General features: G+C 41.0%; 1 protein-coding gene across 1 annotated transcript in view; it reads left to right on the top strand.

Moving 5' to 3' along the window:
• Positions 1-13,215, top strand: part of PDE10A (phosphodiesterase 10A) — a gene marked incomplete at both ends in the record, with an annotated part of 588,101 nt that overhangs the window by 525,067 nt on the left and 49,819 nt on the right. Inside the window, 3 exons of the mRNA XM_079716917.1 lie at positions 6,131-6,273; positions 8,511-8,594; positions 10,162-10,312. Of these exons, the coding sequence (XP_079573043.1) occupies positions 6,131-6,273; positions 8,511-8,594; positions 10,162-10,312 (378 nt within the window). The remainder of the gene's footprint in view (positions 1-6,130; positions 6,274-8,510; positions 8,595-10,161; positions 10,313-13,215) is intronic.

The following is a 13,215-nucleotide window of genomic DNA, read 5'->3' as shown; positions in this document are numbered from 1 at the left end:
TTAAAATGAAACCAATTGGCTAGGAACAGATTTAATAAATGGTCCAAACTTTATTCATTCCTGAATTCAACCACTAAGTACTGCGTGTCTTTTCTCTACCAGAAGGTGACTATTAAGGTGGCTATGATATAAGAAGTCCTCTTAATCGATGTAACACTGACTCTGGGACAGGCACTATTCTGGACACTTTACATATAAAAACTCGTTTCATTATTCCCACAGCAATCCTGAGTATCATTAGCTCCACGTGACAGGAGGAAAAATGGACATGTAGCATTTAAGTGATTTGTGGAAGGTCTCACAGCAAATGTGTGACAGAGCCAGGCTCTGAATGTGTGTAAGCCCGGCTCTGGAGCCCTGGCTATGCTGTCCTTCACTTGTCTTTAAGAAAGACAGCATTGTAAACACTTCTACCTAGGATTTGGTCAAGGAAAAAATATCATTGCTTTGCATTTGGTGCTGTGGTTTCCATAAACTGGAATAACCATGCAGGCAAAAGAAGTCACACATCAAATGGTGAATTTTTTCAACAGTATACTTTTAATCACTCAATTCTTTCTTTATCAGCTCAGTTCTTAGGGGGCGTAAATCTGTTGATTTTTCCTTGTGTTGGTCTCTTCTTTCTTGGATTTATTCATTCATTCATTCATTCATTTACTTATTTACTTGATCTTTACTTATTTACTCAAATTGATCCGGAATTACTTGCCCTGCGGGAGACTTACGTGACCTTCTCTCTTTACAGAGTCCTCAGTTCAGTAACTGGTCTCAGCAGCCACAGCGAGGTCTCTCGTCCCACACAGGCCTTCAAGTCCCAGACCACGAAGCACAGCCTCTGCTGAGTCTGGTGTTTCTCTCGCCCACTGCAGCACTGTTTTATGTCGCTAAAAACATAGCACAGGGTTTCTTGCTCATGCCCGTGTGGAGTGTGTCTTTCATTTTAGGTTTATTTAGGGGACCAAATTAATTTTATTAACGATATCATTTAATGCTGTTGATAAACACCATACTGAAAATTTGTACTTTAGCAAATATTTTGTCAATTAGGTTGGAAACGTGAATTGCGTAGAAAGGGGAAAAGAGCGCACAGTTTATAACAGCAGAAGTTAAGCTACTTTTATCTTGTGGATTGCCCGTACCCGGTGGTATGCTGGTAAAGCCTGCTCTCTACCCAAGAAGAGGCCTTATTTGCAGCGTTTCCCAGTTTCTGTGGAGCGCGGGCTCCCACTGCGGACTCTCTCAAGCTCCCACACAACGTAATGAGTGCAGACTTGTGTGGCAATGTGCGTCGTCGGCACTTGCAAGACAGCACAGACGCCCCTGCCACTCAAGAATCCTTCACCAGGGCTTCGCTGGTGGCGCAGTGGTTGAGAGTCCGCCTGCCGATGCAGGGAACACGTGTTCGTGCCCTGGTACAGGAAGATCCCACATGCCGCGGAGTGGCTGGGCCCGTGAGCCATGGCCGTTGAGCCTGTGCGTCCAGAGCCTGTGCTCCGCAACGGGAGAGTCCACAGCAGTGAGAGGCCCACATACCGCAAAAAAATAAAAATAAAATAAAATAAAAAATAATAATAATAAATAAAAATATAGCTTATTCTAATTGGAGGTCATAAGCTTGTAAAGTGATAAATGACAGTATTTTTGTGAGAGTCACGTGAAGTAGTGCATGCAAAGCACTTAGAACGCTGCCTGCCGCAGAGTTAGTGCTCGCTAGTATTAATGACTGTAATAGCAGTATTATTTTGCTGCCTAACGTATAATAGCTACTTTTACTAGCACACCCCCCCATAGAATTACACTGAATAACAGGTAGTACCGAATCACGGTAAATACTGAGTAAATCCTGTTGCCTGTTCACCCTCCTACAAGAACCTACAGTATCATCTCGAGTGGAAGGCAAGTGACAGTCCATTGAGGGGTAGGAGGAAAATGTGAGAACTTCTTTTAGGTAAATGATATTAAAGAAACTACAGTTTCTTGATTGGTCATACACGGATGGAGCTTTCATCCTGTTCATGCATCAGGTGGTTGTGTCTTGTCCAGGGTGTGGAGTTCCCTGTGACAGAGTGGGCCTTCTACAAGGAGGAAGAGGTGACAGTGGTGTCCAGCCTGCACTTTTAAGCCCCATCCTGGCTTTTCCTCAACCATATCAGGAGGACAGCTTTGCAATGTACTACCAAGGATTTGCTGCTATGAGGCAAAGTACTTGGAATAGTTATTAAATTCACTGATTAGTTACACATATTTCTTTCACAAAAAGGTAACTCCAAATTGCTGATCTTTTCTGATGACAAATGACAATGTTTTGTTACTTAGAAGACATATTCAAAGAAATAAGCATTTAATCTGAACTTTCAAATTGCAAGTCACATTAACACTGAAAAAGAAGATAATTGCTTTTCCAAATAAACTATTGCCATAGAGTACTTTGAAAACGGATGTTTTCATCACCATGATATGACTCTTTTTGCTGAAATTTATGTGTCACATATACAAATTATCACATACCTTTACAAAGACTGGGAGCAAACTTTTAAAAAAAACTTTACTGTGGTTTATAAATATACAGTGAACTGCGTGCATTTAGAGCATACAGTTTGATGTGTGTATATGCACACAGCCCAGTGCAAGCATCACCACATCAAGATGACGGATGTACCCATCACCCCCTCAAGTTTCTGTGGCCCCTTTGTGATCCCTCCCATGGGACCCTCCTCATCTTCATCCCCCAGTTTCAAGTAACCACTGACCTACTTTCTATAACTTACTTTGCATTTTCTAGAACTATTTTTTATAATTGGAATCATAAAATCTGTGTTCCTTTTTACCTGGCTTCTCTCACTTAGCACAATTATTTTGAGATTCATCCATGACATTGCGTGTGTACATAGTTCATTCTTTTTTATTACTGAGTATTCCATTGAATGGATATGAGCTGTTTATGTAGTCACCTGTTGATGGGCATTTGAGCTATTTCATTTTGGGCTGTTACAAATAAAGCTGCACTCGTCTTTGTGTGGGCATACGCTTTAATTTCCCTGGAGTAAATCCCTAGAACAGTGGGGTCATCTGGTAAGGGGATGTTTAAGAAACTGCCAAACCGTTTTCCAAAGTGGTTGTACATTCCCAATATCATTGTGTGTGTTCCAGTTTCTCCACATTTGCCATCTCCATGTCTTCTTTGGTGAAGTGTCTTCTCAAATCGTTTGCCTATTTTTTTTTTGTGATTGTCTGTTTTTTTTTTATTGAGCTTTAATAGTTCTCTTATATATTCTAGATACAACTCATCTATCAGATTGCTTATTTGCAAATATTTGCTCCCAGTGTTTGGCTTGTCATTCTCTTAACAGTTTCTTTTTAAGAGCAGTTCTTATTTTGAAGAAGTCTAATTTATGATTTGTTCTTTTTATGATCATGCTTTCAGCATTGTATCAAAGAGATATTTGCCTAACCTAAGACCACAAATATTTTCTCCTATGGTGTCTTCTAGAAGTTTTATAATTTTACATTTTGAGTAAATTTTTCTGTATGGTACAAGGGAAGGATCAACATTTGTTTGTTTATTTGGCCTACCGGTGCCCATTGATCCAGCTCCCTTTGTTGTGTAGACTCCTTTCTCCACTAACTTGCCCCTGCACCCTCGTTGAAAACCAACCGACCATACACACTTAGGAGTATGATGTTCTCCTGATGAACTGACCCCTTTATCATTTTGAAATGATCTTCTTTATCCCTGGTAATAGTCTTTGCTCTGAAATCTACTTTATTTGATATAAGTACAGCCACTCCCACTTTCTCTAGACTGGTGTTAAATGTTAAATATCTTTTTCAGCCTTTTACTTTTACCCTATTTGAGTCTTTATATTTAAAGTAGGATGCCTGTAAACAGCGTGAGTTGGGGTTTTGCTGTTCTATTCAATCAGTTAACCTTTTCTTTTTAATAGGGATATTTAGACCAGGCACATTTTATGTTTAGGTATAAGTCCATCAACTTGTTATTTGTTTTGTTTGTTCCACCTGTTCTTTATTTCCTTTCCCATCTCTGTCTTCAAAAGTTGAATTTTAAAAAAATTTTATTTTATGAAACAGCTTTTAATTTATTAAAATCTTCCCCATGAATAATTTCATTGAGTGTCATTGGTTTTGAACCTGATTGATAATATATAAAGATGCAAGATTAACTGATTTACATCAGGGAAAATGGAATTTTATCTGAATTTCAGTCAAAAATGTTAGTCATTAGGGAGCAAAACTGTAAGTGTGATATTTAAGAACAGTCAATACTACCTTTATTCCATCTGGATCCGCATACTTTTTGGCACATTCTCCAATAGTACAACTGTTTCTAACTATTAAACTTGACACCACCATCTCACAAAGTAGTAAAGAAAAAACTTGACAGTTGATAACATACAATTACAATGCTTCATTTCAAAATATATAATTGTTTAGTATGAACAAAAAGAGTCTTGTTTACTAAGTAAATAAAATATTTAAAAAATATGTACTTTTTATTTTTATCTTTTAAAATTTCTATTTTAGTTTGTTTCATAATATAAACAATATATTAGCACAGTGCATGTGCATATAATTGCTGAAGAAGTATACGTTTATTATGCATGCATCTTTAAATTTATCTTACCAGTAAAGAACTTTACAATCAAACATTCTTCAAACTCCCTGGACGAGAGGACTTTGAGATCACCAAGAATTAAGCTAAATATTTTTAAAAGGAGACCTAGAAAAAAATATCTTAACTCTTGTCTCATTTAGTCTCTGTCTCAGTCCATCTGTGCTGCTATAACAAAATACATGGACTAGGTGACTTATAAACAGCAGACATTTATTTCTCACCATTCTGGTGGCTGGGAGTCCGAGAATAAGGTACCAGGTAATCTCTCTACCCAGAGATGATGTTCGGCAAAAAGACATTTGTTATGGAATTTAATAAGTCTTTTAAAAAGGAGATATAATTTTTTTCAATAATAATGTTTATATTGATCACACATTAAAATGACAATATTTTGGATATACTGTGTTAACTAAATATAATTTAAAATTAATTTGATCTTTTTCTTCTTTTTTTTTTTTTTACATCTTATTGGAGTATAATTGCTTTACAATGGTGTGCTAGTTTCTGCTTTATAACAAAGTGAATCAGTTATACATATACATATGTTCCCATATCTCTTCCCTCTTGCGTCTCCCTCCCTCCCACCCTCCCTATCCCACCCCTCTTGGTGGTCACAAATCACCGAGCTGATCTCCCTGTGCTATGCGGCTGCTTCCCACTAGCTATCTATTTTACGTTTGGTAGTGTATATATGTCCATGCCACTCTCTCACTTTGTCACAGCTTACCCTTCCCTCTCCCCATATCCTCAAGTCCATTCTCTACTAGGTCTGTGTCTTTATTCCTGTCTTACCCCTAGGTTCTTCATGACATTTTTTTTTTTTCTTAAATTCCATATATATATATATATATATATATATATATGTTAGCATACGGTATTTGTCTTTCTGTTTCTGACTTACTTCACTCTGTATGACAGACTCTAGGTCCATCCACCTCATTACAAATAGATCAATTTTGTTTCTTTTTATGGCTGAGTAATATTCCATTGTATATATGTGCCACATCTTCTTTATCCATTCATCCAATGATGGACACTTAGGTTGTTTAGGTTGTTTAAAAATTTTTTTAAAAACTATTTGTATCGGGCCTCCCTGGTGGCGCAGTGGTTGAGAGTCCGCCTGCCGATGCAGGGGATACGGGTTCGTGCCCCGGTCTGGGAGGATCCCATATGCCGCGGAGCGGCTGGGCCCGTGAGCCATGGCTGCTGAGCCTGCGCATCCGGAGCCTGTGCTCCGCAACGGGAGAGGCCACAACAGTGAGAGGCCCGCGTACCACAAAAAAAAAAAAAAAAAACAAAAACTATTTGTATCTTCAAAGTCACATGTGTCATGGATATCTTCAGTGTATATGGAAATATATATATAGTAATAGTAGTTAATGGAAAGTAATAGTGAATCCAATTATAGTTCTGATTTTTTAATACCAAATTCTGAACTTTAATGACAAAACTACTTTAAACATTCTTTATTTTTTCCCTGTTGGATTTGCTTTCCAGATGTATCATAGAATTCGTCATTCGGAGTGCATTTACCGGGTCACCATGGAGAAGCTGTCCTATCATAGCATTTGTACTTCAGAGGAATGGCAAGGCCTCATGCATTTCAACCTTCCCGCCCGTCTTTGCAAAGAAATTGAATTGTGAGAGTTTTGTCTTGTCAGTTTCTTCAGGAACAGATTTTTAATTTGACTGAATTTAAAGTGAAATGGGTTCTAGAATTAGAATCATAAATATCTATTACATGTGTGGTTTCTTGTGTTGCCATTTTCCCCTTGGAAGGAAGGAAAGGCCAGATCTTTTTATCTTAAAACAAAAAAGTCTGAACACCATTTTGAAATGATTTAACCTAAATGTTAGCTTTTCTCTTCAGTCTTTTGCACACTTTACACAATGTGATATTTAATATTCAAAATGACATTTAATATCAGATAGCTGAAAGTTTTCATTTCCATATAATTTTAAATTTACAAATTAAATCTGAGAATTTAGTAATAAATAGTTCAACTTTCACACTTTGTTTCTAATCCTATGCTAATGTATTTGTTACTGGTGGTAGGACCTGCCCATTAGAAGTACAAGCCAACACTATATAACTACATAAAAAATCTTCAGAAGTGATCCAGAGCTGATATTTATTTATACTTGGAAATAGAGTATTCTTAAATTAATTAAACAAGGAGGCCGTTAGACTGATGTGACTTTAATGCCCTGGTGGCCTAGTAAACGAACCTATAAATCTAAACCTGTAAATGCCTCAAGGTAATGAGATGGAAATGCTAAGGACAGCCAGTTCTGAACAGCCAACTAGGCTTTAAGCTGTAGCCAATCAAATAATTTCTTTTCTTTGCATCTTCTGTTTAAATGTGTTTCCATGGCTCCTGTCACCAAAGCACTCAACTGCTTTAAGTTGGTGCTGCCCTATTCAAATGGGTTTTTGCTCAAATAAACTCTTAAGATTTTTAATATGCCTCAGTTTATCTTTTAACAGTATATGTATTATATAGTGTGTGTACATGTGTGTGTATATGTATATATATGTATATATATATATAGTATATGTTGTGATATAATAAGAAATATATGACTATAGTCTTTGTAGCTAGTTCCTGACACAGAGCTCCTTTTACTCTTGTAATTCCCTGAGTGATCTGGGTGAGAGAGGCATCTTTTGTTACTCATATTAAACCTCTTTTAGCCACCCTGAGTTTCTGAGTGGCTCTCGGAGGCTGAGGGCCAGTTGCCAGAGAAACCAGCATATGATTAGAGGGTTGGAAGTCAGCCTTACCCTTGGACTCCTTTCCAGGGAGAACTGGGGATTAAGCTAATCACCAGTGATCCGTGATTTAGTCAACCGTACCCATGTACTGGAGCCTCCAAAAAACCCTAACCAAGGGGTTCGGCGAGTTTCCAGGTTGGTGAAGGCATCAGGTGCTATAAAGGGGGCGCCCCCAGAGAGGCATGGGAGCTCCACAGCCCTCCCCCCACCTTACCCTGTGCATCTCTTTCGCTTGGCCCTTCCTGCGTTGTATGCCTCATAGTAAACCGGTAATTGTAAACGAAGTGTCTCCCTGAGTTCTGGAGCTGTCCTAGTGCATCATCTGACCTGAGGAGGGGTTGTGGGGACAGCCGATGGATTAGAAGTGTGGGTGGCCTGGGCTTGTGATTGACGTTTCAAGTGGGGGCAGCCTGTGGGCCTGCGCCCCTAACCTCTGGGGTCTGCATTAACTCCAGGTAGTGACAGAATTGAACTGAATTGCAGGAAATCAGCTGGCATCTGCGGAGAACCGGAGAATTGCTTGGTGTGGAAAACTCACACATTTGGTGTCAGAAGTGCTGTAACGAGAGGAAAATGGTCTCTTTTAATACTTTCCCGTTCTGCTTATTTGGGTTAAATGTTTGTAACCAAATTAGCACTTGAAAAATAGGTAATAACTTTGGATGTTAATATTTATGAAATTTTCTCTGGATTAAAATAGGAAATAGACTAATTTTCATCTCTCAGAAAATTTCAGATGAGATTCTCCCCCGTATCTGTGAGTTGTGTAATGTATGTGTAGGGCTCATGATATAATTATTTTGGACTTTGTCATTGCTCTGATAACAAACACAACATTCCATTTTTACAGATTGCTTAATAAAGCATTAAGCAATGGCTTAAATCTTGGACTAAGTTCCTGAGGGAATGTGTGGAATTTCCTCCTGGAAACCTTTGAATACAACAGAGATGTGACTGAGAAAGGCAGGAAGGGGGGGCCGAACTCCCAGGATTTTTTTAGTCTCTTGATAGGCAAAAAGTTCAGTTACTCCCTTTACTTGTTCTTATGTTTATCCTAATTAATTACATTTACTCATGACCTATGCTTTCTGTTTATTTCAGGTTCCACTTTGACATCGGTCCCTTTGAAAACATGTGGCCTGGAATTTTTGTCTACATGGTCCACCGGTCCTGTGGGACAGCCTGGTATGTGTGACCTACACCCTTGCTTTAAAATCCTCCTCCCCTATCTAAATGCCTCGCCACTTTCTTGGTTGATAATTACTTTAAATATGCCATATAGAAATTGTTTTTCTAGATATTTAAATTTAAAAAAGCTAAGATTATTGGACAAATGTGCATCCTTTTTAGATTCCCTCAGAGGCTGCCCCTTGGTTAACAACCAGGTCTAACCAGGTGATCAGAAGAATATAGGTGGAGCTAAAAGAGATAGGGGTTACTTCTCAACATAATTGCGTACTGTTTTTAGGTGTGTTTTGGAATGTACATACACATTTAACATCGACTTTCACCTTTAACTTCGATATATCAGTTAAAACAAGTGTGAAAGAAACAGGTGTCCTAAGTCAAAGTCTAGTCCTTTGTTAGTAATGAAGTTATGTTGCCCTTTCCTTGCAAATCTCTGTCCTCTCCTTGCGGCCTGTCCTAGAGGCCTTTCATGAATTTGTATCCGTTTTTTTTTTTTTTTTTTTTTTTTTTTTACAGCTTAAACACATACTTAAAATGCAAGGAATAATTTTCTTTTTCTCTTTTCTTACTAATTTAGTCATTAAGTGGCTTATAGAGGCTCTTAGCATCTCTAGAACTAAATTGTCACTTGTTTCCTATTGAATTCTGTGTTTTCTCTTATTTCCACCAGTGACTTTTATAAATTGTTGTCTCAAAAGGATGCACACAGGGTAACTAATGCCACTTATTTCTTAGATATCAATTGAGAGTATGACCAGTTGAAACTCTTAAAATCACATACCTCATGCTTCAGGGACATCTGAAAATCTTCAATGGAGAAAGATAAAGGTTATATGTATTTAGAGGTTTTATGGACTCTCGTCTCTTTGGTATTTCGGGGAGCCCTGTTTCATATTGATATGCCTTTGTCTTAAGCTGCCTTAAATCCACTGAGAGAGTTGGTGGGGCTTTAAATACGTGTAAACACATGATACACATAAAAATGTATAACCATATTGTATGATAAAATACATCATATTCTTTCATGGACTGCGTCAACATTTGGATATAGCCATCTGCTACCACTGCGTAATAATTTGAGTGTCCCATGGTAATTTGGATTCCTCTTGAAAGAATAATCACTCACCTAGGAAATTCTTATAGTATGCATGTTTGCAGTTTGGGAATCTGCATATGCTTTCTGGAAAAACTTAGCTAAAAATACCCTTGAACGGGATGATGATATGCTGTTGTCTGTTGAGCACAATGGGATGCAGGAGATGCTTAAAAGCTAAGGAAGAGGTGGTGGGCATTCACGATGGGTAACGGCAAGCTGATTCTGGGATTTGCTCCCCGGTGGGCCTGTTACCGTGCCAGAGCACAAGCCGCCAACGTCTTCGTCTGTCACGTGGCTGGAGAAGCAGTGGGGAGGTTCGTGAGTGAGGCCCCCGCACTCCTGCATCCCGTCCCCGCGCAAGTGTTCACCCGTGCAAGTGCGTGCAGGACAGACGTGCACATCTAATGGTCTCCTGGAACGTACTGCTTCTTTACCAGTTTCTGTCATGACGATTTCTTTTCCACACAGCTTTGAGCTTGAAAAGTTGTGTCGTTTTATCATGTCTGTGAAGAAAAACTATCGTCGGGTCCCTTACCACAACTGGAAGCACGCTGTCACGGTGGCACACTGCATGTACGCCATACTCCAAAACAACCACGGGCTCTTCTCCGAACTCGAGGTGGGTGTGTACATGCTTTCTTTCTCCCGCTTCAAATAACCTGAGTGGGTTGAAGAACTCTATGTCTGGAGTACATTTATGATATAGTTAGGCAACTCTGTGTCATTCCGGGGCAAATTTTGGTTCCGTAAATTCACAGAAGCATACTTTTTAAATTGTTGTACCCAAGCATTTTCCCTATTATTTTGTATAAGGAATGTAGATACAGAAATTCCAACTTCATCAAAATATCCCTCAAGGAAACACTCATTTTTGTAGTCTTTCTTCCCTATTAAAGCTGAATTCTTCTGAAAGGATGTAAACAAAGTGAATTGTTCTCTTTGCCCTTATGCCCTGGATAATGGAGACAGATCCTACCCATCTGAGAACCCAGAGCATTAAATACAATTCAAACATAAATGCTTATTTGACCTTCTCTAGCATAAGGGAACAGGGGCTCGGCGATGTTCCACTGATTCACCGGACTTTACAGACTTGGAGTTGGTGACACACTCAGAGAAGATTTGGGGACGCCTAGTCCATTCATGCACTGCTGTCGAGCCCCTTCCTTGAATGCCCAGCCCGCATTTGGTAATGGGGCCCCTTCGCCCCAGCTGTGCTCCTCCCAGGCGGGACCTTCCTGATGGCCTCGCTGCCCTCTCTCCACAAGGTCCCAGCAGCCCTATGAAAGCCCTAACTTGAATCCACCCTTCTCTCCTCCTGCTTCAGGACACGTGAAGAAAGGGAGCTGCCGTCTCTGTGATAAAGAAATTGTGCTTCTCCCAAGGTCACGTCCACCAACACTAGAACCCTGAGGTCCAGTCCTGTCCTTTCCATCCTGTCAGACCAAATTCACAATTTGGGTGGGAAACTTGAAAGATGCATTTTAGAAAAAAAAATGCTACTGTAAAGAAAGAGTCAAAACGTTCCTGTTTTAATTAATAGTCTTTAGATGGGGCTTAGCCTAATAAATAATTTATTATTTATCACACACACACACGATGAAATTTCTTCTTTTTTAATATAAATTTTTGTAAACAATTTTCCATCTCATTGAACCCCGTATTTTTGAAAATTTCAGTATTTCTCCATTCACTTCCTTTTAAGAAAGCAATTTTATTATCTTTTCTGACAAAAGTTAGCCTGTAAGCTTGAGAATTATAGAAATTATTCTTTTGGATTATATTAAAATTTATATTCAAAAATTGAAAAATTTTAAGACAAGTGAGATAAGTTTTGTTACTACATATTGACTTTCATTTAAGTTTCTAGAATTATATCATTCTGTTTCTCCAGAAACTTCAGGTCTTTTGGCTAAAAATAATCCACAAATAACATACATAAGTATTTAAAATATATTTTATAAGGTGCATATGTAATCTCTAGTAGAGCTTTAGAAATGATCATTTGATGTTTTTAAAGGAAAAGTTAGCAAAGGCAGTTCATTACTTTGTAAGTTATTTTCAGATGCGTGATTCTGGCATACACTTGACAAAACTATCGAACATCAATACAAATAAAATAGGTTAAAAGGAATTAGAAAGCTTTTATCCATTGTGCCAGATTTTACAACCTTGACATTTCTTACCAGATTCATTATGGCTGACGTTGCAGCATAAAGTATGGGAACAGCCCCCAAACAAAACGACCCCCAGAACATACACAGTTCAGTGTCTTAAGACCTCCAAACACTTAGGGTTGGTCCCTTGCCTACCGCATAGTTTAGGGGTGCGGGTGCCCGGGGCGACCTCCCTTCCCATTAGGTGGCAGGAGAAACCAGCGTGGCTCGGCGAGACTAAGGCAGCAGCGGGGCGCAGGCGCAGTGCTCCTGTGGGGCTTCCTGCAGGCGCCCGCCCCGCGGCCGGTGGGGCTGCGCGCCCAGGCCTCACGCCCTCCTCCGATGCTGCCCGGGCTCCTGTCCAGAGCCGCCCTGCCGGTTGCCCAGGTCTCAGAGGTCCCTGCCCTCGCGGTTCTTCCCTCCCCCCGCCTCCGTTAACTCGCTCCCTCCGCACTGGGTCCTCCGCAGGCTCTGCATCCCGTGCAGGTCGCAGGCTGTGACCTCCACCTCACTGCACCCTCTGCCTCTGCCTCTCCGCTCGGCTCTCTCCGGATTTCTAGGCTCTTCTTTGCCGCCGGCCCCTGGTGGAGCCGCTGTGCTGGCCGCCTGCAATTCCTCTCCTCCCCTTTTCTCTGAAACCAGCTCCATCACCCGCCCCAGAAAATGCTCTGGTCCAGGGGCCGTGCGGGTCCAAGGGTCAGGGCTCAGTTGTCCTCTTTGCGTCGCTGTTCTCACGTGGCACCCAGGACCCCCAGCACCCTCGGTTCCCGAGCTCTCCTCCCGCCCGCTCCCCCTTCAACTTTCCCTTCTCGGTGACGACCCCGTCCATCAGCGTCTAAGGCTGATGACCTGGCCCTCAGGCTTGGCTTCCCCTCCCCCGCTCGCCGTCCTGCCCTCCTTTCTTCTCATGCCCAGCCTGCCAGAAAGCTCTGTTGATTCTGCCTGCAGAATCTTCCAGACTTTAGTCATGTCTCCTAAGCCTGCATTGCTAGCGTCCTGGTCTAAGCTTCTGTTATGTTTTGCCAGAGTCACGACAAAAGCCTTCCCCAGGTCTCTCCCACCCTCCTGGAGTCTGTTCTCAATACAGTGGCCAGCGTGGGGATCTTTAAAGAACATCAGCTAGATGATGTCACTGCTCTGCTAGAAACCCCGCCATCGGTCCCTGGATCACAAATAATACAAGCTCTTTACCCTCCCTCCCCCCCGCCCTGCCCTCAAGTTCCTCTCTGTCCTCCTCTCCCCGCAGCCCCTGCAGTGGTCAGTCCTGGTCATGTGACTCTGGTCCTGTGGCTCGTGGGCAGGCTCCCCTGCCAGGATGCGCGCTGGCTGTCAGCCCCGCCCCCGCCCCCGCCCCCGGGAGCCGCCT

Source organism: Hyperoodon ampullatus (genome assembly GCF_949752795.1).
Source record: "Hyperoodon ampullatus genome assembly, chromosome: 12".
NCBI lineage: Eukaryota > Metazoa > Chordata > Mammalia > Artiodactyla > Ziphiidae > Hyperoodon > Hyperoodon ampullatus.
The sequence above is the reverse complement of the archived record's forward strand: the minus strand, read 5'-3'. Positions and strand labels throughout refer to the sequence as shown.